Raw genomic sequence first — 23,698 nt, 5'->3', positions numbered from 1 at the left:
CACGCATCCTTTGCACATTCCCAATTAACTGGTAAGCCAGGAGCCAAGGCAGCAGGGAGAAACATGAGCTGCTCTAAAGGGCTCCTGGAGAGAGAAAGAACAAAAATGAAACATGCCAGCACAGTGGCACCAGGATCCTGATACTTTATCCTGAAGGAAAGCTTCCTGCAGGACGAATCAGCCAGAGGAAGCCCAGACTGTGCCCTGCCCATGCCGGTGGCTCCTGGGCAGGCCCTTACCGGAGTTTCTGGATGTTGGAGGCGATCCCAGAGAGCCGGTATATCCCATCCACAATGCCGTGCTTCTCAATGAACTCCGTGCAGCTCTTGAGGACCTGGGGCACTGAACAACAACAGCCACAGTTAGTATAGACCTACTTCAGGCTGTGCTCTTGGCAGCTGCCATAAACTGCTCCCACCTGGGCCATGGCTTCAGTTCCTCATTAGGGGAGAAAGCCTGTAGGAAATTAAACTTCAGGAGTCGCTGTGGAAACTGGTCAGAGGTGTTCCTGCTTTAAAAAGGGAATGCTAGAATATGAATCAGGTCAAAAAAAGCCAGTTCTGGTCAGAGACAGTGCAGGTGCCATGGCAACTCCCACAGGAACTGCGGTGTGAAATCCCATTCCAGAAGAGCTGGAATAAATACTGTCTTTCAAATCTATATAGGATTAACCTATTCTGCTTGGTTTAAGGAAATACAAACATCAGGGAGATGCTACTTTTGGTGGCACAGATGGGAGAGCTTTTATAACTGATAATTTCATCCCAAATGTCTGCCAGAGCATGGCTGGATACGGAGAGCTCCACAGCATCCACACTCACAGAAAGTGCAGACAGAGTGGGGCATGACAGAATGGAAAAATCAGCCCAGGGGATATAATTAGGTGTCAAGTTAATATTGCAGCCGCTTCACCACCCTATTCCTTCCAGCTGGCTTCCCAGGCTCATGCACATGCAGCGCTGGAGCTGTGTGTCCATCCATGTAAGCTTGAGGAGGAACAAATCACTGGATTTACAAAAGGCACTAAAACTGCCCCGAACACAGAGAGAAAAGCAGGACCGAGCTCCTGTGAGCATCAGCAAACCTTCACGGAAAAAGCTGGGATCCCTGTGGATTCCCCTGCCAGCCAGCTTTTTGCAGCAGTTCCTCTGCTGATCTCAGCGTGTTCTTTAGATGCCAGGTCTGATCAGTGTGCCACGTGACACCAATGCCAAACAGGTCATGTGGCAAATCCCCTTACACCACAGCAAATGCCATCTGCCAGGCAGTGTGCTCCCAAGTGCTGCTGCACTTGGATGCCCCGTGCTCCCCCCAGCCTTCACAAGGCTGCTTCCCCAGCCTGCAGCAAACCCTCACAGCTGGAGGAAAGGCTCATTTCAGATGGCTCCCTGGAAATCAGCAGGTGTATCCAGGATAAGGGCACGCCTCCTGTACACTGGAGCACAGGACACGGTGAAAGCTGTAAATCCTGCAGCACGTCAGCCACAGGCTCAGCGGGAGCAGATTAGACCCTGCACCTGGGATGCTCCAAGGCACCTAGAGGCAGCCAGAATTGAGCCACCCAGGCTCCAGAGTTACATTCCCAGGGATGTACAGCAGCTCTCACCTGAGCAGGGCAGACTTTGAGGCAAGCAGAGCCCTTGTACATTAAGCCAAGAGCCTTGGGAACCAAGTGCTGCTATTTGGGGAACAAAAACCAGTGGAGGTGAAGCCTTGTGCTACCTCAGCATTGGGGAGCTCCAAGGAAGACCACAGCTGATGGCTTCAGGAACCAACAGACACACCCTGAACCTGGGAAAGGCAACAGGTTCTCAATGAACACACACCTAGGGCACACTGGGGCCATGTCCATCAGTCACCCACAAGGACAGATCCAAGCAGAGCAGGTGGAACACGAAGCCTGAAATTCTCGTAGTGTCTCAAAAACATTCCTGGAGGACAACACTTAAGCTTTTATTAAAAAAAGATTCAACACCTCTTAAGGAGGTGAAGAAGGAAGTTTTTAAGGCTGGAAGTGGACAGGGAAAGAGTTCTAGCCTACTCAATCAGTGGCCAGAAAGGGCTGAAGCGTGCATTGTACTGCACCACAGCACTGGGAGATGAGTGGGGCCCAGCTGCGACCTGCGCAGGGCAGCAGAGGTGGCACAGCTCCACCCTGTGCAGCAAAGGACAAGGACAAGCCTCTGTGTGCTGACACAGCCAGTGGTGTTTGTCCCCTGTGGGATGTCCCTGCATGTCTGTCCCACAACCACCCCTTACAATGGGCCAGAGGTCACAGATCTCACCAGTGACCTGCACAGGGCTCAGCCCCCATCAGCAGCATTTCCTGCATGCAAGAGTCCCAGAAGATTGGGCAAAGGAGTTTTCCCAAGCTTGGAAGTGCTGTGACAAGATCTGCTAAAGCTGCAAATCCCAAAGACCTTAATGATCCATATGTGACCACAGGAGGGGTCCCCTGGAATCAGTAGAGCCTGCTAAATAAGTAAATCAAGATGCAAATAAATAAACAGACAAATAAATCAAGAAGCAAACACACCAAGAAGCAGATAAATTAACAGCACTTGCCCTGCCTGCCCCATTCCCAGCAGGAAGCCTGGAGTGACAGTGGAGCAGGGCAGGGGAGCCAAAGGGAAGGCAGGGCTGCAGTACCAATGCTCTGCCTCAAGATCTCTTGTCATGGAAGAGCCTGGGCACAGTGAGAGTAATTAACATACCCTGGAAAGATCCCAGCAGGCTTGTTCCGAGCATCTCCTCATCTGGTTACCAGGACGATCTGTTCTTTAAGCTAAATATACCATACCAGCACCACAGATATTTTGGGGGAATTCTGCAGCGTTGGAGAAGGGACTGAAATTCAAGTAGGGCTAAAATTGTACCTGAGGGGCCTTTGCTGGAATGGTGACTTCATTTTTCAGATTTCTGAACAAAGATAGCACCTGGCCATTGGGTGTGTGTTTAACCTCCCTCTGCCCTTTGCATCCCCAGCCCTTTAATAACCATTTTAGAGCTGTACATCCACACATGGAGGGAATAGTGACTGTTCCCTCAGAAGGAAAAGGCAGGATGACAGCACAAGCCAAGACTTAATTTTGCAAATGTCAAGTGTGCCCAGACCAACACCTGCAGCAGCTTCTGACACCACACTGTGACTTTTTCAGGTACCGTGTCCATCTGCTGCAGAAATCCCCCCCCCCCCGCAGGTGAACTTCTCAGTCCAGGAACTTATTTTGGCTTCTAGATTCCAAACCACAACCCAGATTTGAACCAGGTACCTCAGCCTCATCTCAGCAGGGAACCAAAGGAGATTGTCTCTCACAGGATGCACCAGCAGCAACACTAAAGTTCAACTAATGGCAGTTAATTACTGTGGTTTCCTGCAATTACAACAGCCAGACTTGATGGCACACGTGGTTTGCACTAAGAGCCATAAAGGTCCACCTGGGTCAGCACCTGGCTCCTGGCAATGCCCAGGAGCTTTGGGAAAGGCAGGAGGAGGGAGCAAGTGACACTCGGTGCATTCCTGCAGCCCCATGCAGGGAACTGGGTCAGGGAACCTCTGAGCCCAGAACTGGTGCCTGGGTTATCCAGGCACACAGCCCTTCCCAGTGCCACATTCCCAGGCAAGTAACAAAAATCACTGATCCTCAGAGTGGGATTTTAGTCCTTTTTCTGAGCCATGGGGTCTTCAGCCTCCAGTGACTCCAGAAAACCTCCCAGCAGTGCAGTCACTGCCTCAGCTGCAGGCAGCTAAAATGCACTGCCAGGTGCACCCTGGGAACACCCAGCTCTGCGTGGACATTGCACATGCCTCCCTCTGAAACAATCACCCTCCCTCCTTTCCTCCAACATCTCCAACACCAGGTGCTTCCAGGAGACAAAGTGCAAAGGGCTGGAAATGTGGATGCCTCACCAAAGGGGACCCCAGCACATTTCATCATCACAGCAGCCAAAGGAATTAATTCAAGTCCTTCCAGAGCATCTCTCAGCTGGTTTGAAAGGTTTATTGCATCTCTGAGGGCTCATTAACTGCTTAATTCTCTGCCATTAAGAGGAAGCAGAAGTTCTATGGTTTTCATTCGATTCATCCTCGCATGAGGCATATTTCCTTTTCTATCATCTTCATGGGTGGGGTTTTCTTTTTTAATATTTTGTAATGTTCCATCCCTGGGCTTTGAGAGGCTTGTTTGTGTTGTGTTTTATTTTCTTAGCACGTTACTGGAACCAGAAGTGTTTGTTCAGCCCGGGACATAAGGCCTCCCACCAAGCCCTCCTCTGGCACTGGCATTTTCCTGAAATACAGCAGTGGGGTGCAGGTCCCACAGGCCAGGCCTTGGGGCTGGACAATGGCCCAGAGCACCTGGGCTGCTGCTCCTCACTGAATTCCACACATAGCAAACCCACAAGGGAGCTCAGCCTCCAGGAGCATGGAAAACAGACTGCCCTGAGCTCTGCCTCAGCAGAGGTGACAACCAGCACACAGTGCCAGCAGACTTGGGACTCACACTGAAAATCCAGACCTGAGTAACAGACGGTTAAAGGCTGTTTGGAGCCACCAGGGTAGAAACTGGAACAATCAGCCATCAGATAAAATGCAGGTGGAGAAGCTCATCCCTGGTTGTCCAGGCTGCATTCGGGAACATCTGAGAAGGACAGGCAGGGGAAAAGCCAGCAGAGGACACACACCCAGCACAGCACAAATGGTGCCACTGCAGCAGGATGAGCCCCTTTCTTGGAATTCTGTGCCTGGCCAAGACTGACAACTTCCAAATATCTGGAATTAGCCACATGAATCCCAACTCCCCTGCCATTAATGAGGGATTATGTAAAAACCTAAGGGGGAATATTCCCTCTTGAAGAAATACCGTTGCTTTTCCTCCAATATTTCCTATTTTAACTCAATTTTAGAACCATTAAGATTGGAAAAGACCTCTAAGATCATCAAGGCCATTTTCCAAAAAAACTGTCCAAATATTTCCTTTAAAAAAAAAAGTAAAAACCCTGTAATATTTCAGCCTGTGACTTTAAAACTTCTCATTTCTGAAGCTCTTCCCTCCACCTTAGTTACACAAAGGTGTGAAGCAGCAGAGGAGAGAGATTAAGGATTTTCTCTTTATTGTTGCATGAGGAGCTCTGTGTCATACAATGCTGTCTGTACCTGCATGTGCCATTCCACAGGCACGCCGCCCCCACCAGCCCCTGCACATTCAGAAAAACATCCAACTTTAAAAGACTCTATTTTCAGGACTTTTGTCTCACTTTTGTCTCATTCCTAAATCTCTGTCCTCATGTTTGAACCACCAAGAGAAATACAAGACCAACCAACTAGACACTTTCCTTCCTTTCCAAAATGCTCAAGGCCACGGTCGATGAGGCTTGGAGCAACCTGGTCTAGTGGAAGGAGTCCTTGCCTGTGGCAGAGGGTGCGACTGGGAGGGATGTGAGGTCCCTTCCAACCCAAACCAGTCTGGGATTCCATGATTCTTCAATTCCCTGTCCTTCATTACCAGGCTGTGTGCCACACTGACATTATCCACACAGATGATGAGTCGTGTAAAGTCCAAGCTGCCCCAGTTCCTGGTCCCAGGCACACAGTTCTGACCTAGAGCAGGACTTTTGCACTTGGGAGAGAGCAGCCACGGCAGAGCGGAGCACAACCCCTGAGCTGGATCCCTGACCCAGGCAGGGCTCACAGAGGGAGCAGCTCTGGACTCTGCTTCCTCAGCCTGCAATTCTTTTATGGCTGCTCAGCCAGGACTGTGGAAAGCAAAGTGCAAAGTTCAGGCCTGGGGAACAGAAATCCCCCTGGGCTGCACCAGGCAGGGCACGTCACTAGCCACGTCTGTCAGGTCCTGGCAGACGAGCAATGCCCCTGGCTGTGCCAGGACAACCTGGAATCTAAGGGCTGCAGGGGGTCATCCCTGCCCACTATCCATGATGGGGATGTTGTACAGCCAATCCCTATCCCAGGCTGCACCCACCCACTTTCCAGGGCTCGGGTTTAATTGGCTTTAATACAAAATATCACAGAATCATTAAGGCTGGAAAAGCCTCTAGATTGAGTCCAACTGCTCTCCTAGCACTGCCACGGCCTGAACCATGTCCCCAAGTGCAACTCCACAGCTTTTAAATCCCTGGGCAGCCTAAGCAGTTCCAATGCTTGACAGCTCCTTCAGTGAAGGAATTTTTCCTAATATCCAACAAGACACTACTAATAATCAGATTTGGCCAGTGTGCTGGAGCTTTTTTGTTTAGACCAACTACATTCCCTGCAATAAATTGAGAGGGGGGGGGAAGTTCTTCTCGTCCTAAGAGCAGCAGGATAAGAGCACAAGCAATTCCTGTACTGACTGTGACATTTGTCCTCATGTTTGTTCCCTCCACAGCTGTAGTGTTCCAAAATGCAAATTAATTTTCAACTCCCAGCTGTCCTCAGGGTCACTCAAGCACAAAGAATCCTCTCCTCGCAACTGCAGGCAGGGCAAGGGGAGAGACAAACTGGGTCTTTTTTAACAGCAAAGACTTGTGCTACCTGCCCAGCAACCCCCCAGGGATGTCCCCTCAAACAAGGGATTCTCCACAGGGATCCCATGTACGCCTTTGTAATGCTGACCCCATACCCAATAATCTCGAGTTCCAGCAACTCGGAGGGCAGATGGTGAAGCAATAACAGTGCCTGTTGTGGTTGGAAATTTGCCCAAAATAACGCAAAACTATTGGCCTTGAAAGTATCAACTTGTGTCCAGTCAGTTTGTGCAGCAGAGAACACATCTGCAGCAAGGGGAGTTCTCTACTTATTCTCCAATTTGGGTCAACTCTTCTTTTTTTTCCCCAGGCTGCTGGATCTGCCTTTGATGTCACACAGAGACACTCATTGCCACATCCAGGGGGACTTCAGGCACCTAAAGCATTCTTCACAAAACACAGTTCAACATGAGAAATGTTCGGATTTGGGATGCAAACCCAACCCGAGGAACACAATAAATACAGGGGGAACACACAGGTAAATTTTCTTAATTTCTACAGACATTCACAACTGGATGTCACATGCCAACCTGTGCTGGCACTTGGATAAATACTATTTGATATTTATATCCCACTCCTAATCTCCCAAGTGCCTCCTGGGTATTAGGAATTTACCTTGTGGCACCTTGGGGGCAGACACAGGTTATTAATTTGATTGTACAAGCCTGGAGATGGAATGGGAGATAACAAACGAGTTCCCCAAGGCCAAAAATTTGTGGCAGGGACAGGTTTGAGCTCCCAGCTCAGGGCCAGAGCTCTGAGTGTAGCTGTGACCATTGACTGCCCAAGTCCTTTGGAGACTGATTTTGAATTTAAAAATTACTATAAATCAGGAAATACCAAAAGGAAACTGGTTTTGGCATGCTTGAGGCTGCCTGGTTTCAATATACTGCCAATTCAATTAAAAAAGGGACAGTCAGGACAGCAGGATGGAGGGAAGGGGGTGGCTAAGATTACCTGGAAGCCCAGAGGTTGTATAGCCACAGATGTCCCACAAAATTCCTGTCCCAGAATGCAACTTTAAAACCTTTTCCCCCTCATTTACACCGTGTGTGCACAGAGCTGTGCACAACAGCGACTCAGGTGCAAGTGAAAATGCTGAGACAGGCCAGTGTTTCCTCAGTGTGTGACAGAAAACTGTTTATAGATACACAAACGCTAATGAGGGAGGCAGAGCAGGAGGATTTCCAGTGTCCCCAGTTAGGTGGCCTTGTCAGGAAACAAGATCCACCCCTGATTTGTGAACAGCAGCTCTATATATAAACAACCAAGCCCAGGTATCCAGGAGAGCATTACAGAAATTACTGGATGAGTAAGGATGCCTTGTTTTTCCTGCTGTGCCAATGGAGAAGTTAGGATCCCCTTTTTTAAAAAAAACACCTGGAGTAAGTTAGACAAGGTGAATCACCTCCAGATATCCCCACCTGCTTGAGTAACAAGCATAAAGGAGGCAGGGACTTTAAGGGACTTGCCAAAGTCACACAAGAAATGTCTCAGCAGAAAAGAGAACTGTGAACAAAACTTCAGAACTCTGGGTTGTGTCCTAATCACAAACTGCTTCAGGCATATAAATGCTTAAAAATAAAGACAGAAGGAAAACTGGGATAGCAGGATGCCAGAGCTGAACCTACTTGGAGGTTTGAAACTTTTCAGTTCACATCCGAACTTGTCAGCTTGGATACTCTGAAAATACCTACTGAAAGCACAAAAATGCCCCAGGGGTTCATTCCCAGAGCGAGCACATCTAACACAACCCCCAGCCTCACACAGAGCCAACATTCCCTCCCATGCTGGAATGGCTGTGGCCCATGTCACTGTTCTGAGGGAAATGTCACACGTACGTCACATAACACCAACACTTCAATAAACCTTTGTACAGGAACAAGTTTTTACTGCCTGAACAAACCCCTTGATGTGGCTGCAAGCATTCAAGGCATAATAATTCCAAACATACCTGGGAATCACAGGCCAGGCTGCTGAACTGCCACAGAACTCCACGGAGCTGCAGGTAAAAACTGAGGGGCTATTTCACATGGAAGCTCTGCAAATATTCCAAAGTCTTTCTGAAGAGAAAACCTTGGAGCAAAGCCATCACGAGCAGGGACTGCACGTGGGGCATCAGAACACTGAATCCCAGACAGGTTTGGGTTGGAAGGGACCTTAATGCTCCCTCAGTCCTATTCCTGCCATGGACAGGGACAGGGCAGTAACAGGGAATGGGAACTGGTTACATTCACTCTCTTGGAGTTAAAACAGCAAGAAAAACTGAAATTATTTAATCTGTAAGACTCCGCTGTCCTGAATTCCCAATCAAGGCTTCCTTCAGGATAGCAAAAATTCCAAGCCAGTCAGGCAGCCTTTTATTGTAATTACAATTCTGAGCTGGTAAAAGGGGCTCCTCACATCAATACCAGGAGCCAAAGGGGTGACACAGATTGCCAAACCTGTGCTTTAGCTAAGGGAAAGCAGGCTTTCAGAGATCCCAGCCAAGAGGCTGCCAAGATCTCATTCCTTGTGTTTCTCTGTTCTGGTAACAGTTCCCTCTATATCCAACTCTGCCATAAATTACTGTCAGAGGCAAATACATTACCCAGCAGCAGGGCGAGGATGGCTCCAAGGGATGGATAACTCCAGAGGACCCCAAACAAGCCATGATGTCATCAGGAACCCCAAGGTGCTGCTATGGACCTTTCTGAAAAGTACCTGAACCAGCACAGGAGAATGGAACCATCCCTGGCAAACCCTTGCTGCTCCTGCACAGTATATAAAGGGATACCCCCATCTGCTATTTCCTGCTATTTTCTTCCACTTTATTTTTTATTTAATTCTACCCACCTGTCCAAGTTAGTTCTGAATAAATGTGGAGAACTGGAAGAACAGGAGAGACCCAGAGCAAGATGAGGTGAGTTAGTGAACTTTGTCTCTTTTAGGCATTTAAACCTTCAGCAGCAGTCAATATTTCTCGCTGACCACACAGCACGGGCATTTTATAACAATTAAAAAATCATGCATAGATCCTTCACTATAGGAAATTTTTCAACACAAATTCCACTTGTAAGTGTATCTTTTCCAGTGAGGGAAGCTGATGATATATGAACGTCAAATGCATAAAGAGGTACAAAGCCTTGTGCCATTAGCCTACAAAATCATCTGTGGACACAGCTAGTTGTATGATGGATTATCTCTGGAGGCGGATCCGTGACACCACCCCACTGGGGGACCCCAGGGCTGGCTTGTGTTTCAGTCCAATTGTTAAGGGAGAAAGGATCATTTCCAACAAGTGACAGGAACACTTCAGGCTTGGAAGAACAAACGAGAGAAGACAAACAAAAAGAGTCCCCATGCTCTGCAGTCCAAGCAACCCCAGCACGTGAGTGCAGCAGTATTTGAATAAAAAGTACATTGTAAAGTAACTCCTCATGTGCAGCAGCTCAGGAGTTCCTCACTCGCAGAATGACAAAGTGGCTTTTCCCTGGTGGGTGCTGGCAGACCCTGGCCTGTGCTGACCCTTCCTGCTGGGTGTTGGCTCATCCCACTCCCCAGAGCAGCCCCAGCCCTACCTGGGCTCCCCATGGGCATTGTGGCTCCATCTGACCCCTTGTCCCTCCATCAGCTCTTCAAGAAGCTGAAGACTCCCTGAGCCCCGCCTTTTCTGCAGCCCAGCTCCACGTTCCCCCTCACTCCCACCCACGTCACACCCCCAGGAGCTGTGGGGAGCTCCCTGGCCAAACATTCCAAGGCAGGAACCAGGGCACGGTGCAGCTGCTGCAATGCAGCACTCCACCAGTTCCCATATTCCACAAACATCCTCTGCCAGCACAATCCTGCTAATTGGGGTTGGGCTAAATTTAAGTGCTATTTCGTTTCCTTCAAGAGAGAAAAACTTGGGGGAAAAAAAAGAATCTCTGCCTACAAAGGGAATAAGAACAAGGTCTCTTCAGGAGTCAGGAATTGGGGTGGATTTGCTGTATCTCACAGCTCCATAAAATTGCGACAGGATACAGGGAATGGCTCCCCTGTGTCAGGGAAGGTTTAAGTTGGACACTGGGAAAAGTTTTTTCCCCCAGAGGGGGCTGGCACTGCCCAGGCTCCCCAGGAAATGGGCACAGCCCCGAGGCCACCAGAGCTCCAGGAGTGTTTGGACAGTGCTGCCAGGGATGCCCAGGGTGGGATTGTTGGGGGGGGTCTGTGCAGGGCCAGGAGCTGGACCAGATGATCCTTGTGGGTCCCTCCCAACTGGGAATGCCCCCCGAATTTGTAAAACAAACCAGCAAGGCAGGTGGCAACTGCACCAACTCAATTGGGAGCATTTCTGAGGGCAATGGAGAAACAGCAACTCCCTGCTGAGCAGGGTCTGCTGCCAAGTGACACTTCCCAGGCACGGAAACATTCCAAACCCAGCAGGAGCCAAGAGATGAGTAAGGCACTGGATGGGATGCAGGCAGGACCCTTCAGGCAGGCTCCACGGGATGTTTGGAGCTGACTGGAGAAATATTGTGCAAACCAACATACTTGAAGGGAGCATTACCACAGGCTCTGCCAACAGAGAAGTCCAAAATCCCTCATATCAAAACTGGTTTTACTCCTGCAGGTCCCAGCCCATCATTCAGTGCTGACATGTGACAAGAGAGAAGAAAAGGACACCCTGCTGAGACTTTCACTGGAAGCAACACACCTATGCATACCCAGTCCCATGCCCAGGAGCCTTGTGACTCCCAATTCCCTCTTTCCCAAGCAGCTTGGAGCACAGATAATTTTGAAAAGTAATCCTGTAATCTGCCCATGACTCAGAACCTCACCAAAGAGACTGGACAGCAATGCTTCCTTCCCTCCTTTCCCTTCCCTCCAAGGGCCCTTGGGGAGGGATTGCTTGGCACCCCATGGAGGTGTAACTCCTATGCTGGAAGGGCTCCAGCGCTGTTTGGACAGCTCAGAGTGTCAGCACAAACCAAACTGGAACTGAAAGGCAAACACACCAAATCCAACCCCCAGGACACTGCCCAGCACTCACCATAGTCCCCACCATGAATGACCAGAAACACAGGAGGGTTTAGGGTGTGCTGCTCATCCCTCACACTTGTTAAATCCTCACCTCCCTCCCTGTAGCTGCTCAGTGCTCCTGCTCAGACCCACACAGGACACTCAGGGAAACAACAAGCCACACCCTCCCCAGGGCAGCAGCACCACCAGCCAGCCGCTGCACTCCTCCTGCCTTCCCCAGACACCCTTCCTTAGGGAGAAACCTGGGCACAGACAGATCATATCCTGATCTTTAGAGCTGCAGGTTCTGTCCTGCCAGCCTGGGAGGCACCTCCCAGCAGAGAGAGCATGGCCTCACCTTGGCACAGGCCCATCCCAAAAACTCGATACCATGATGGCACACGTGGTTTGCACTAAGAGCCATAAAGGTCCACCTGGGTCAGCACCTGGCTCCTGGCAATGCCCAGGAGCTTTGGGAAAGGCAGGAGGAGGGAGCAAGTGACACTCGGTGCATTCCTGCAGCCCCATGCAGGGAACTGGGTCAGGGAACCTCTGAGCCCAGAACTGGTGCCTGGGTTATCCAGGCACACAGCCCTTCCCAGTGCCACATTCCCAGGCAAGTAACAAAAATCACTGATCCTCAGTGGGATTTTAGTCCTTTTTCTGAGCCATGGGGTCTTCAGCCTCCAGTGACTCCAGAAAACCTCCCAGCAGTGCAGTCACTGCCTCAGCTGCAGGCAGCTAAAATGCACTGCCAGGTGAACACCCTGGGAACACCCAGCTCAGATAACCACAAAATGCTCTGCTAGGTCAGGACTCAGCGAGTGCAGCACATGGAGCTCTGCAGGATGGCATCCCAGGGCTCCTGCTCCCTAACAGCAAACCAGGGCACATCCCGGCATCACTTTCCTCCTGTGCATCCCATGCCAAATTTATCCTCCTCCTGACAGTGGCTCAGAGGATGCAGAACAAGGGATTACTTGCTGAGCCCACAGAAAGACAAGGTACTGCAGTAAGTGAAACATCTCCTCTGTGTTTGTAAATCCCCTCTGGGTACACAGCAAACATGTCTTCTCCTCACTAAGCAATCTGAGCCAGCTGCCTTGGTGCAGGGTTTATTAAAAAAAAGTTACACGTATTGCAGTTTTTGTCCTTATCCCTTTTATTTTCTCATTCTGCTTCTCACTCACTAAAATTGAGCAGAGCTTCAGAGATTCATGACTACAGAATTTAGGCTGCTCATGTTGTTTCTCAGCAAATTCTTGAAAATTTGTCATCTTTACAAAGCTGGTAACTAAAAAAAATTCTTAGCATAACTCCAGTTTGTTTCAATATTGCATTTTTGAGGTGCACATGATGCCTTGTCACTCGCTGCAATCACTAGGGACAGTGGCGTTTGCTCCTTCAGCCCCGATAAATATTTTTGGGGAATTGGACATTGACCCAACAAAACCATTATGAGCCTAAACAAATCCATAAATATATTGGGTTCTTTTTGTTCTTCTGAACTCCCATGTTCTAGGTTGTGATTCCAAATATCACCAGCAGGTACCATGCTCAACCAGATTGTGCTCTGAGCTCCTGGAAAAAGCACTTGATGTTCTGATTATGAGAAGCAGCTTTTTAAAATCACCTCAGGTCCCTTTCGGCAGGCCAGCACTGCAAGAGGCTCCACGACTGAGCTACAGTAATGCCGTAGGAGGAGGGAATCTTAAAATGCTGTGCATGCACAGACCCAGAAATATCTCCATGAGCCCCATCCCAGGGATTACATCACTTGGAATACAGGTCAGGGAGCTGAATCACATGGAAAACAACAATCCTGCAGTGGGAAACGGAGTCATGCCTCTGTTGACAACACTCAAATTGGATCTGCTTCACTCCAGGGAGTTAGGAAAGGGTTATTAAATCAAGGGTGAAAGCAGCTGGTGACTCCTGAGCTGAGGGACCTCATTAGCACAGCCCAGTCAATGTCACCCCCAATGTGTGGGATGGTGGGGAGAGACCAGGACAAGGACAGAGCTCCCAGAGACTGTCAAACAAGAACCTCCAGTGGAAGTTCAAGCAGTTCAGTTCAGCTCAGCATGTGTCTTTGAATGCTAAATAAACCCCTTGAAGTCAGGGGAAGAAGTCGGCACAGAGGGCAGGGAAAAGCTTTGGCCATTGCTGACTTGTGCCTAAGGAAAACAGACAGGAGGAGGGCTGGGGTGAGAGGGAATTCCCTCCTGCCCATCAATGAGCTCGCTCTACTCACACGGCTCCTGCCCTCCAGGAGTGCTCCCACAGCACGCACATAAAACCAGCTCCAGAGCCACCCAGTGCTGTGAATTACCTACTCCTGATGCAGTTCCACATGGGTCAGTGCCTGCTCCTGACTCCAAACCATCTCTGGTGCTTTGCAAGCCCCAATAAGGATCTCTGCTGGCTCCAACTGAGCCAATGAGCCTTGCCACAATTCTGACTCTGCACCAGCTGGTAGTGAAACACTTTTATGTGAGGTGATGTTGCTAACTAAATCAGCTGGAAAAACAGCAAGAAATGCCTCCCTGCCCTTTGCCAGCCCTTTTACAAAAGGCGTTTGGATGAACAAGAAGTCTGAAGACTCACTGAAAACAACTTTAACAGAGAAACTCCTTTCCTGCCCCACACATCCTGTCACTTCTCCCTCTGCCTGCACACAAAAGCTGGGAGACACCAGATGGACAACTGTGGCACAAGGGATCTGCTGCAAAGCCACCCAACAGATCCCATCACTGCTTTCCTGATGGCCTTAACTCCTGGGCAAACTACCTACAGCCCACAGCTGCTCCAGGCTGTGTTCCCAAACATCCCTGGGTGTGGGCTCCCGATGGGAACAGCTGAGCCTGGGGACCTGGGACAGCATCCCAGTGCTCTGGCTGCTCTTCAGCATTGCAGGAACCTGGACTGGAGGTGGCACAGGGAAAGAGGAGGAAAGAGCCCATGAAATCTAAGTTCATCCCAGGAAGAGCGGTAACAATTGTGTAATTTTTTTCTAGGAATGGAGAGGTTTGCTCTTCTGCCTCCCTGAAATGTTGATGGGGAGGGAAAAAGGACCCTGAATGGAGAGGAAAAGTCAGCTGTGAGGAAACACAATATCCAGTTAATTCCTGTAAATCCTGTGAAATCCAAGGAAAAGGCAGATGAAGGATTTACACTGCAAATTCTGCTAGAATCATACAAAGGTACTGAGTTAAGAGAAATGTAGGGGTTTAACATGCCTGTTAATTAATCACTGACACTGACATACAAATAAAGCTTATATTCCTAGGAAAAAATATTTGAAGACTTGAAGAGGTTGAAAACCCATCTGCAGGAGCTGCAGCTACCTTCAGTGCTCCCACACTGAACCATGATGCTTCCCACGTCGAAGCACAATGATTGCTTCTCATTAGCCTCAGCCTCCCATTCAGCCACGGATTTGTGTCACACATTTGTCCCCCTGAACAGCAACGGTCACCCTGACAAATTCCCAACAGAGGAAGAGTTGTTTCTTACCATCATGGCCGGAGTTGAGCAGGTGCTCCCCTAGGTCACAGCCAAACACCCTTTCCTTGAGGATCCCCCGCTGTTTCAGTTTCTGTTTCGTTGGGCGCGACTTCATGAATGTCCGGAGGAAGGTGATGAGCTTCCCGTGCTTCTTCGACACTGCACAAGACAAGGAACAGCCACTTCATTCCACACCTGGCAACCACTGAGCAGGACTCCTACAGAGCACGTAAGAACTGCAGTAACATTAGTATCAATTATTTACAGGAACAGATTTCCCAAGGTTTGACACTAAACAGAGACTTGGCTTTTGTCCCAGGCCTTGGCTAGTGTGGCGTTACCAGAGTGAGCTGGAATGGAAGGACTAACACAGAGACACATTTCCTGCAGAGCAACTTCAGGCAGGAGCCACCTGAAGGGCCGATGGTGGGCACTACCTGGGAGGGGCAATTTCATCTCTGGGAAAGGGAATGAGGCTCAACTGAGAAATCTAGTAATCTCCTGTGCAAACCAGTGTGTAATCTACACACAGAAATAAAGCTTTGTGACTGGCCCTTGCTCTGGTCTGAGATCCCTGCAGAACGAAGGGCTGGCTATAACCTCTGAGGCTGAGCAGGCGGAGCTCCCTGAGAGCCCAACCTGCCTTCCCAGCACACCAGGGCCTCACTGCCCCTCACTGCACCTGCCTCAAGCCATCACAAAATAAAAACACACTCACAGAGTCACTGAGGTTGGAAAAGCCCTCCAAGGCTATCAAATCCAACCTATGCCAAATCCCCACCTTGTCACCCTGCCCAGAGCACTGAGCACCACATCCAGGTGTCTCTTGGACAACTCTAGGGATGGAGATTCCACTATCCAGCCCACTGAACAGGTCACAAAGGCAGCTGATTGAAGAGATGCAGTTTATCCTCTCCAGAATGAACACAAGCAACCTCCAAAGAGAGGAGGATGTGGCTCAAGACCTGCCTTCCTACCTCCTGCCACGTCCCTCTGGGCTGTGCTGGGGAAACTCTGGTCCCTCTGCTAAAACCACTTGCTCAGGAGCTGAACCCCAGTGCAAGGCAAAGGAGAGCAGTGGGAAACAGCAATGACCTTGCCCTGGCAGGAGAGGCCGGGCTCAGGTTGAATGGGAGCAGAACAATGCCCTGGAATGTCAATGTTCCTCCAGAGGCCCTCGGAGCCTCCCCAACAAAGGTGCCATTGTGTAAACGATTTAAAAGCAGTTTAATTCAACAGAAGAGGTCTACTGAAGGGAACAAACTGCTGGGTACAAAGGGCCGTGCTTTGTGGAAGCCTTTGCAGCTCGGGAAGTTGTAAAGGCTCCTGCAGCAGCAGCAATCACCCTCTCCTGCTCCTCCCTCTCATCCCAGGCAGGGAAGACAAGAACCGTGTATGCTACCTGCATTAATACTGCACAAGTACTGCAATCAAGTATCAGCAGAGTAACACCTTCCACAGCAGCGAAGATCCCTGGGGACAAAGGTTCTTCCCTTCAGTGTCACCTCTGCTGCCTAATGAAATGTGAACTACAGAGAGCAGCTCTGAAACTGGGACTCAGCAAAGCAGAGACGGATGGGCACTGCTTCACTCAGGGGGTTCTTCAAGCAGGGAACATGGAAAACCTTGTCTCAAGATCGTCGTTATACCACACAATGCTTCAGGATGCTTTAATCCCTTCACACAGCTGAATATTTCTCCTTCCACTTTACCAGACATTGATACAGTCCCTCTATTGATATATGTAATAAACCTGATATATGTATATTTATATAATAAACCTGATTCCACTGACCGTAACAAATTTGTACTGATGTGAGGAAAGCAAACGTCTCCTTCTGCACAAAGTCCCCTGTAGCAGTACAACACTTACTTGATCCTCAGCACCACCTGAATAACTGAAATCCCAAAATCCCCACCAAACCACACATCTGCATCCTCAGCAACCAAATCCAATTTATTTAACAACCACAGGAGCCTTGAACATGACAAACTGTGGCTGTGGGGGCTTTAATTAAAGGAGCGTTTGCAGTTTGATGGGGCTTTTTAATTGCACGCAATAAAGGAACAGACTGTGCTGACATGCCAAACAAAGTTAGGATGGGGTTTGGTTGTATCTATCACCACAGTAAAATAAGGGCTCATTTATCACCTCCTGTCGGCCCAGCTCAAGGATAAATGGAGAGACAGTCTCATCCTGATTAGTGTGGAATTTCCAAGGTTAGCACCCTCGGGCTGCTGTGGTAACACCACTGGAGGTGAGAGACCTGAGACAGATGCTTTTACAACAGTCAAACAGAGCACCCACTAATCCAAATAAAGCAATCATTAATATGTGTTTATTCACTTGAATCATTTCACACTCTGTATACTATGTACCTTGCTTGACTTCATGAAAAAATGAGCTCATCAGAGAATGGATTTTAAGTGGCGAAAAATGCATCCAATTCTAGTCCTGAAGAAATTCTACTAATGCAGATCAACAAGTGACTTTTGGGTGTCACTTTGGCACTAAAACCAGAAAAAAAAACTGCAATGGGTGCACTTCCATGGTCCAAAGATGTACTTGACTTAGTAATGGCATCATTGACCAGAAAAGTGAGATGAGTTTTTCAAACATAGTAAATCTGTTCTGCCTTTAAGCCACTCAGTGCAGGTTAAAATAATTGTCCTGCTTTCTGCACCATTAAGCGGACTCCCACAAACTCCTTGCCCCAGAGAAGTGTGGCAGCAGCCAAGGACTCTGCGAGGGCAGGTTCAGCCACCAGAAATTCCCTTGTCCCCAGCCTGCAGAAGGGTTAGCACGGCTCCTTGGTCACACAGAGCCTGCTCTGCAAGCCTCTCTGAGGCTGAGCCCAGCTCTGAGGGCTGTACCCAAGCAGGAATGATTCACTCGGGCTTCTGCTGGGTGGGGGAGAACAAGAGAATGCCAAGAAAATCCAAGCAATCATCTCCCTGCTGACAGGTTATTAAGGAGAAGGAAAGCAGGTAGGTGTCTGAGAGGGATGAGCTCTGCTCCTGCAGCAGCAGCAAAGGTGGGATCCCCCCACCCTCAGGCATTACCGACCCTCCAACCCTCGAAGCACCAGTGCATCCTGAAGGATTAACTCCTGCTGCATCCTGGTTTCGGTGAAAGCAGCACAGCAGAGCCAGGCTCTGGACAAGCACCAATGCCAAAAGCTGCCAGGAATGCTGCAGAATCCGGAGCAGCATTTTGGAGCAGTTTTCTGCTCCAAAACACTCATCCAAGGCTTCACTGCCCCACAGGTGACAGTGACAGCAGCAGCCAGCAGTGCTCTCCTGCTGTAGCACCAATAACTGTTCTGCACCCAGAACTGGTGACTGCAGGAAAACCAGGGAAACAAGGCACAGGGTTTAGACCTGAAACAATCTACAAATGTTACAAACCAAGCAGATGTGGATAAAACAATTAACATTTTCCTACCATTACTGTCCCTCTAATAAAGCAGGGGCATGATAGAGCTGATCCACTCACAGCTTGAGTCTCCACACAAGGCGTTCATAGAAATAAATTTGGGAACCAGCATTACTAACAGAAAATTTCAAATGGTTGCTGTGCTTTAAGTTACCAACTGAAAGTCAAACCAATCTAAACAAAAATTCCTACATTTATCTATATTACTTTCCACCTCAGACTTAACCACTATCAAACACACTGTTTACCGAGAAATGGAGACTTTCCTAGAAGGAGCAAGGGCTGCTTGCCTGGCTTAATATCCTGGCCTGAAGAAGCAAGGGAAATTCTCCATCCAGTGGAGAGTGCCTGGCTGCAAAAAAGCCCCAGATGAAACCCAACTGAAAAACCCTACCTGAGTCTGGACCACTTCTGAAGTTTTGCTGGCACAAATATATCAATTAGGAGCATGCAAAAATCTCCCCCCACCCCTCCCTTTGCTGTCATAGCTGTGCTGGCCAATGCCTTTACGTGGTGGGGAGGAGGGGAAGGAAAAGGATTTCTTGTGCCAGGTAGTTCATTGTGGCTTTGGGAAGCTGCCCAATACCTCCCCCAGGAACATTTATGGATCAGGCAGTGCTGATGTTGCTACACCACCAACATTGGTGGTGCAGTGAGGCCCCACATCCCCCTGACACTGGTAAAAGCTATTAAATAACAACCACTCCATTAAAAGCAGGGCTCCTTCACCCTCAGGACATGCTTTCTGCAGCTTTACTGGACAGCTGTGCCAGCCATCAGCTCCTCATCAGCTTCACGCTCTTGGTCAGCACAACTCGCCCCCCTGGAAGCCCACCCATCCCGTGGGATTTGATGAGGACTGCCGAGCCTTCCTCTGAGCTCAGCCCACGGTGGCACTGCTGGGTGTCCCCACACCTTTCCCTGAGGCTGAGCTGAGGCACTGCCGTGACCTGGATTAGGAATAATCTGCTGCCCCTGATGCTCTTACGGCAGAGCTGGGCCAGCCCAGGTGAGACAGCCCAGAACTGACCTGGTCCTGATCCCTCCTGTGCCTCATGGATTCATTAGGGATGCAATTATTTGGGATTCACAGCACAGTCCAACAGCACCACGTGGCTCAGCCCAAACTCCACAAGTGACGTCTGGCCACAAAATCCTTCCCAAGACCACTGCAATATTTAATTAGAATTGCCCAAAGTGCTGCCAACAGAAGGAAAGGTAGGATGGCAAAGAGCACTGTCTCCTTCCGATTTCTTGGCTTTGGATCACGGAGACCAAACAGGAAAAACCCTTTTAACAAACAAATGCAGCCTTACTGTGTCCCCAGATTTGTTCTGCTCAGCAAGAAAAGCCCAACGAGACAAAGGCTTGAGAACAAAACACAACCCAGCCAACCCTGCAGCAGGACAGCATCTCTCATCTGACTCATCCTGCCTCTTCCCAAAGGCCAGGGGACATCCAGGCAAAGGTTACCTGGCAACAGATTCTAAGCACAGAATCCCAGAGTGGTTTGGGACAGAAGGGATCTTGAAGCTCATCTTGTTCCAAACTCCTGCCCTGGGCAAGGACACCCCCCACTAGACCAGGTGGCTCCCAGCCCCACCCAGAGCAATGACAACTTCCTCCCAGATATGACAAATGACACCCTCCCAAACTCCCTGCCTGTTTCCCAACCCCTCTGCCTGTTCCCTGTAGCCTCATTAGCCTCCTCAAAGAGAAAACAAGCCCCTGTTCCACAAAGAGCGCCTGCCCCATTCCCTGTTGGTAGCACTAATATTTGGGGTTTGACAAAACCCTCTTCCCAGGGTAATAGCACCATGTTTTCTGATGCAGGGTTAGCAAACTTGGACTCCAAAGGAATAGTCTTGGAGGGTGTTTGCTGACCCACATTCCCAGCACATGGGCAGCCTGCTTGTTTCTGTTATTCCCAGTGATTTTACAGGTCACAGCACCCAGCTGGCCCCCGCTGCGAGGGGAGCCTGGTGCTCAGACCAAAGCAACAACAACACGTGTGGCTGCAGAGCTCCACAGCAATCCACAAACTGCACTGGCAGGCACAAAATCAAAGATGGACAAAGGTGTGGGAATGTCATAAAGAAAAGCATTACAAAACAAAAGTGAAATCCATCCTTTCTTAAAGGAGATTTACAGCAAACCAGGCAAAAATTTTTCTAGGCTATTAGTCCCTCCAGAGCCATTCTCTTCTAAAATTAAACTGCTGCAGGGAGAGAAGGAGAAGCAGCAGACTCTTCTGAAAAAAGGGCAGCACCAGGAATCAGGAGATGAGAAGCTGGGGTTGTTTTTGCCACACATCTCCTGCGCTCCTGATTCTGCACACTCAGGATCACACTGAAGGGTAGGAGCAGAGCGAGGCCAGCTGGGTCCCCAAACAGCAGCAGTTACCCCGACCTCTCCTAAAAACATCAGCCAATATACTCAATATCCATCCCCTCACACTCGGAAAAACCCACTCTGCAGACCCACATCTCACCGAGAAGTGATGCCAAACCAAGAACTGAGTCACATTTCCCAGTTCTCTGTCATGTTCCTTAGCAACAAGACACTTTCCTCCTTCCCTCCTGCCACAGCACATTCTATTTTGGAAGCTCATTTACACAGCCCTAAAAACCCCAAGCAGAATGTGGAACCACGCACCACCAAGCACCATCCCTTAGTCCTTGAACAGGATGCTGGGTTTGAAGAAGAACCAACCAACATAGCAATAATCTCATTAATCTCTATACTGGGCTCTCTCAGTAGGCATGAAGATTTTCAAGAGATAATTTAAAATTCCATAGATATGAGAGCCTAAAATGTCTTTCTATCTCCAATAACATGTGTACTGACTGGTTTGCCATAAACAAGAGCAAAATAAATTGTGTTTTCTGATGCTGCAGCATTTTTCTTGTGCCAGGCTGCCATCAGTTAAGGCTTGTCTCTGAAGCGAAGAAATATGTTAAAGGTGATTAATGTCAGTGTAATTTGATAAAACCCATTCAAATTAACTAAAACAAGAACCTGCCAAGGAAAAGGACAGATTTCCAGCTACCACAAGAGCCCCACACATATGGAGAGTAAAGCAGATCATTGATAAGAGGCGGTGCTGTTTATTTATAAAGCCTGGTATTAAGGAAGCTGCATTTCTTGCATCTGCCCAGGGTCCTGCAGCCATCCCTTGGGCAGTGTCTGCAATGATCTCACCACAACTCCAGCTATTCCCCATTCCTGCCAACAGCAGCCCTTGGCTCAGGTTGGCTCCTCCTGGTCAGCACAGGAACATCTGGCCCCAGAGATCCACCAGCCTGGCAACTCACAATTCCTTCAGCTTCTGCTGCATCTGGGTCTGTCACTCTGCCACAGACAGCACACTGCAAATCCAGAAGCTACCAGCATGGTGGCTACTTTCATTAACTGAAATCACATGTCTGTGGTGACATGCATGAGGATCATCTACAGTGTGAACTGCCTGGAGAAGTTTCTTTATGGCTATGAGAAAACACAGATGTGAACCAGGAGCCAATGTACAACAGCAAAACCTCCTTCCCTGCTCTTCTGCCAAATTTTTTGAGTGTTTGTAATGGCTTAAGAATGATAACCACGAGGTTAGTCTGATGCAAAAGTCTATCACATATGTCTGATACCAAGAAATCTGTGCTATTTTCCAGCCTTAAGACATGACTGATCTTTGCACAGAATCTAAGATCACAAGGGAGCACTAAGATGATACCTGACCTCCTGAACAAACAGACCCCAGGACATCTTCAAATTGATCCCTGAAGGACAGCACACCTGCCCCAGGGCAGTGGTAGATGGCCAGGAGATATAAATCAGTTATTTATGCAGCTGAAGGCTAATGGAGACATGAGAGAGGTTTCAAAGGTTCAAGGGCTGGCAAGGTCAATGTATTAATTCTATTAACAAGTTTAAATAGTATTTTGAAAAAACCAACAGTGCTGACTAACAGAGTCCCAGTGATGATGCAGCAGGGACAGGCTGGGACAGGTGACTGGGGGAGGAAATAATGATAGATGTGGCTGCAGTGCAAAGGAAACCAGTTATTAGAGGCTCAGTCTGGATAAGGAGTGGGAACTGAAAACAAACTGATAGAGATTTAGCACACGTGGCAGTGGGGTCAGCAGCTCAGGTGACACAAAGAGGTCACAGGGCCAGCAGCAGAACTGGGAGACAAGGGGAGCAAATTGGGAAACATGGAGGTAGGATAAAAATATCCATAGAGACACTTGAAATATCTTTTTTTTCTCTTTTATTCTACCTAAATCTCTGTTCTAGCAGAGCTTAATGCAGTCCTTTTGCTTATCTCACCTGCCCTGGAGACTGAGGATCCTTTAGAAAGGCTGCTCTAACTCAGGTAACCATCACAGGCAGAACTGAATACCAGATCTGCCCATCAGGGAGATGGTGTCAGCCTCCTGCCCACACTCACTTTGGCGTGTCAGGATTGTTTTAATTTTGCATGCCCAAACCCACACCACATCCAAAGATTTGAGATCTGACACCAAAATGTGCAACCCTACATTCCCACTGAAGAGGATGTGACACTGTCATCTGAGGGTATCTCTGAAACACAATTTGCACGGTTTGAGAAGAAACCCAATTTTAGAATAATCCCAAAGGTTGTGCTGTGTGCCCATGAAAGGTGGTTTTAGTTAACAGAATTTCTGGAACCTCAGCTGGGGCAGCAGAATTAAGGGTAAGGTCACAAACATCAACAACCAGTGCCCTGTGCTGGGTAACTCTGCAGACACTTGCAGCTCAGGGGGAAATCAAAGAACATTCAAGAGGCAAGATGTCACTTTGGCATTAGGTGACACCAGAGCAGGGCCATCTCTGCCAGAAGCTTCTCCAACTCACCAGTCATCACCAACAGGAATGTGATCCACAGAGAGACAGTGATGGCAATGCCACACATTTCCTGCTGGAGTTGCTAGCTATCCATACAGATGAAACTGCCTAATGGACAAGCTCAGCCTTCTTTTAGACAATCTAAACCAAACATTTTTCTCCTGGCTTCAGTGGCCACGGCCTCAGAGAAGACAAGAGCTGACTGTTCCCAAACTCACACTCACTTGAAGGCAAAGTGCCTTTGCCCTGCCTAGCTCACAGCCCAGCTGCGCTCCATGCAGCTCCTTCCCTGACTAAAACACTTCCCAACAGCCCTGTGGAGCTGCAGCTCGGCTGAGCCTCGCCCACGCAATTCCTGCAAGTGGCAGCAGCACTGCAAGAGATCTTCCA

At 48.9% G+C, this 23,698-nt stretch overlaps 1 protein-coding gene across 14 annotated transcripts in view; it reads right to left on the bottom strand.

Moving 5' to 3' along the window:
• Positions 1-23,698, bottom strand: part of ARHGAP32 (Rho GTPase activating protein 32) — a 238,164-nt gene that overhangs the window by 22,182 nt on the left and 192,284 nt on the right. For all 14 annotated transcript variants that reach the window (XM_038161662.1, XM_038161664.1, XM_038161663.1 and 11 more), the window contains 2 exons: positions 15,019-15,168; positions 240-342 (listed from right to left, as the gene is read on the bottom strand). In XM_038161662.1, the coding sequence (XP_038017590.1) occupies positions 240-342; positions 15,019-15,168 (253 nt within the window). The remainder of the gene's footprint in view (positions 1-239; positions 343-15,018; positions 15,169-23,698) is intronic.

The sequence above is a fragment of the Motacilla alba genome, chromosome 24, assembly GCF_015832195.1.
Source record: "Motacilla alba alba isolate MOTALB_02 chromosome 24, Motacilla_alba_V1.0_pri, whole genome shotgun sequence".
NCBI classification, from domain to species: Eukaryota; Metazoa; Chordata; class Aves; order Passeriformes; family Motacillidae; genus Motacilla; species Motacilla alba.
The sequence above is the reverse complement of the archived record's forward strand: the minus strand, read 5'-3'. Positions and strand labels throughout refer to the sequence as shown.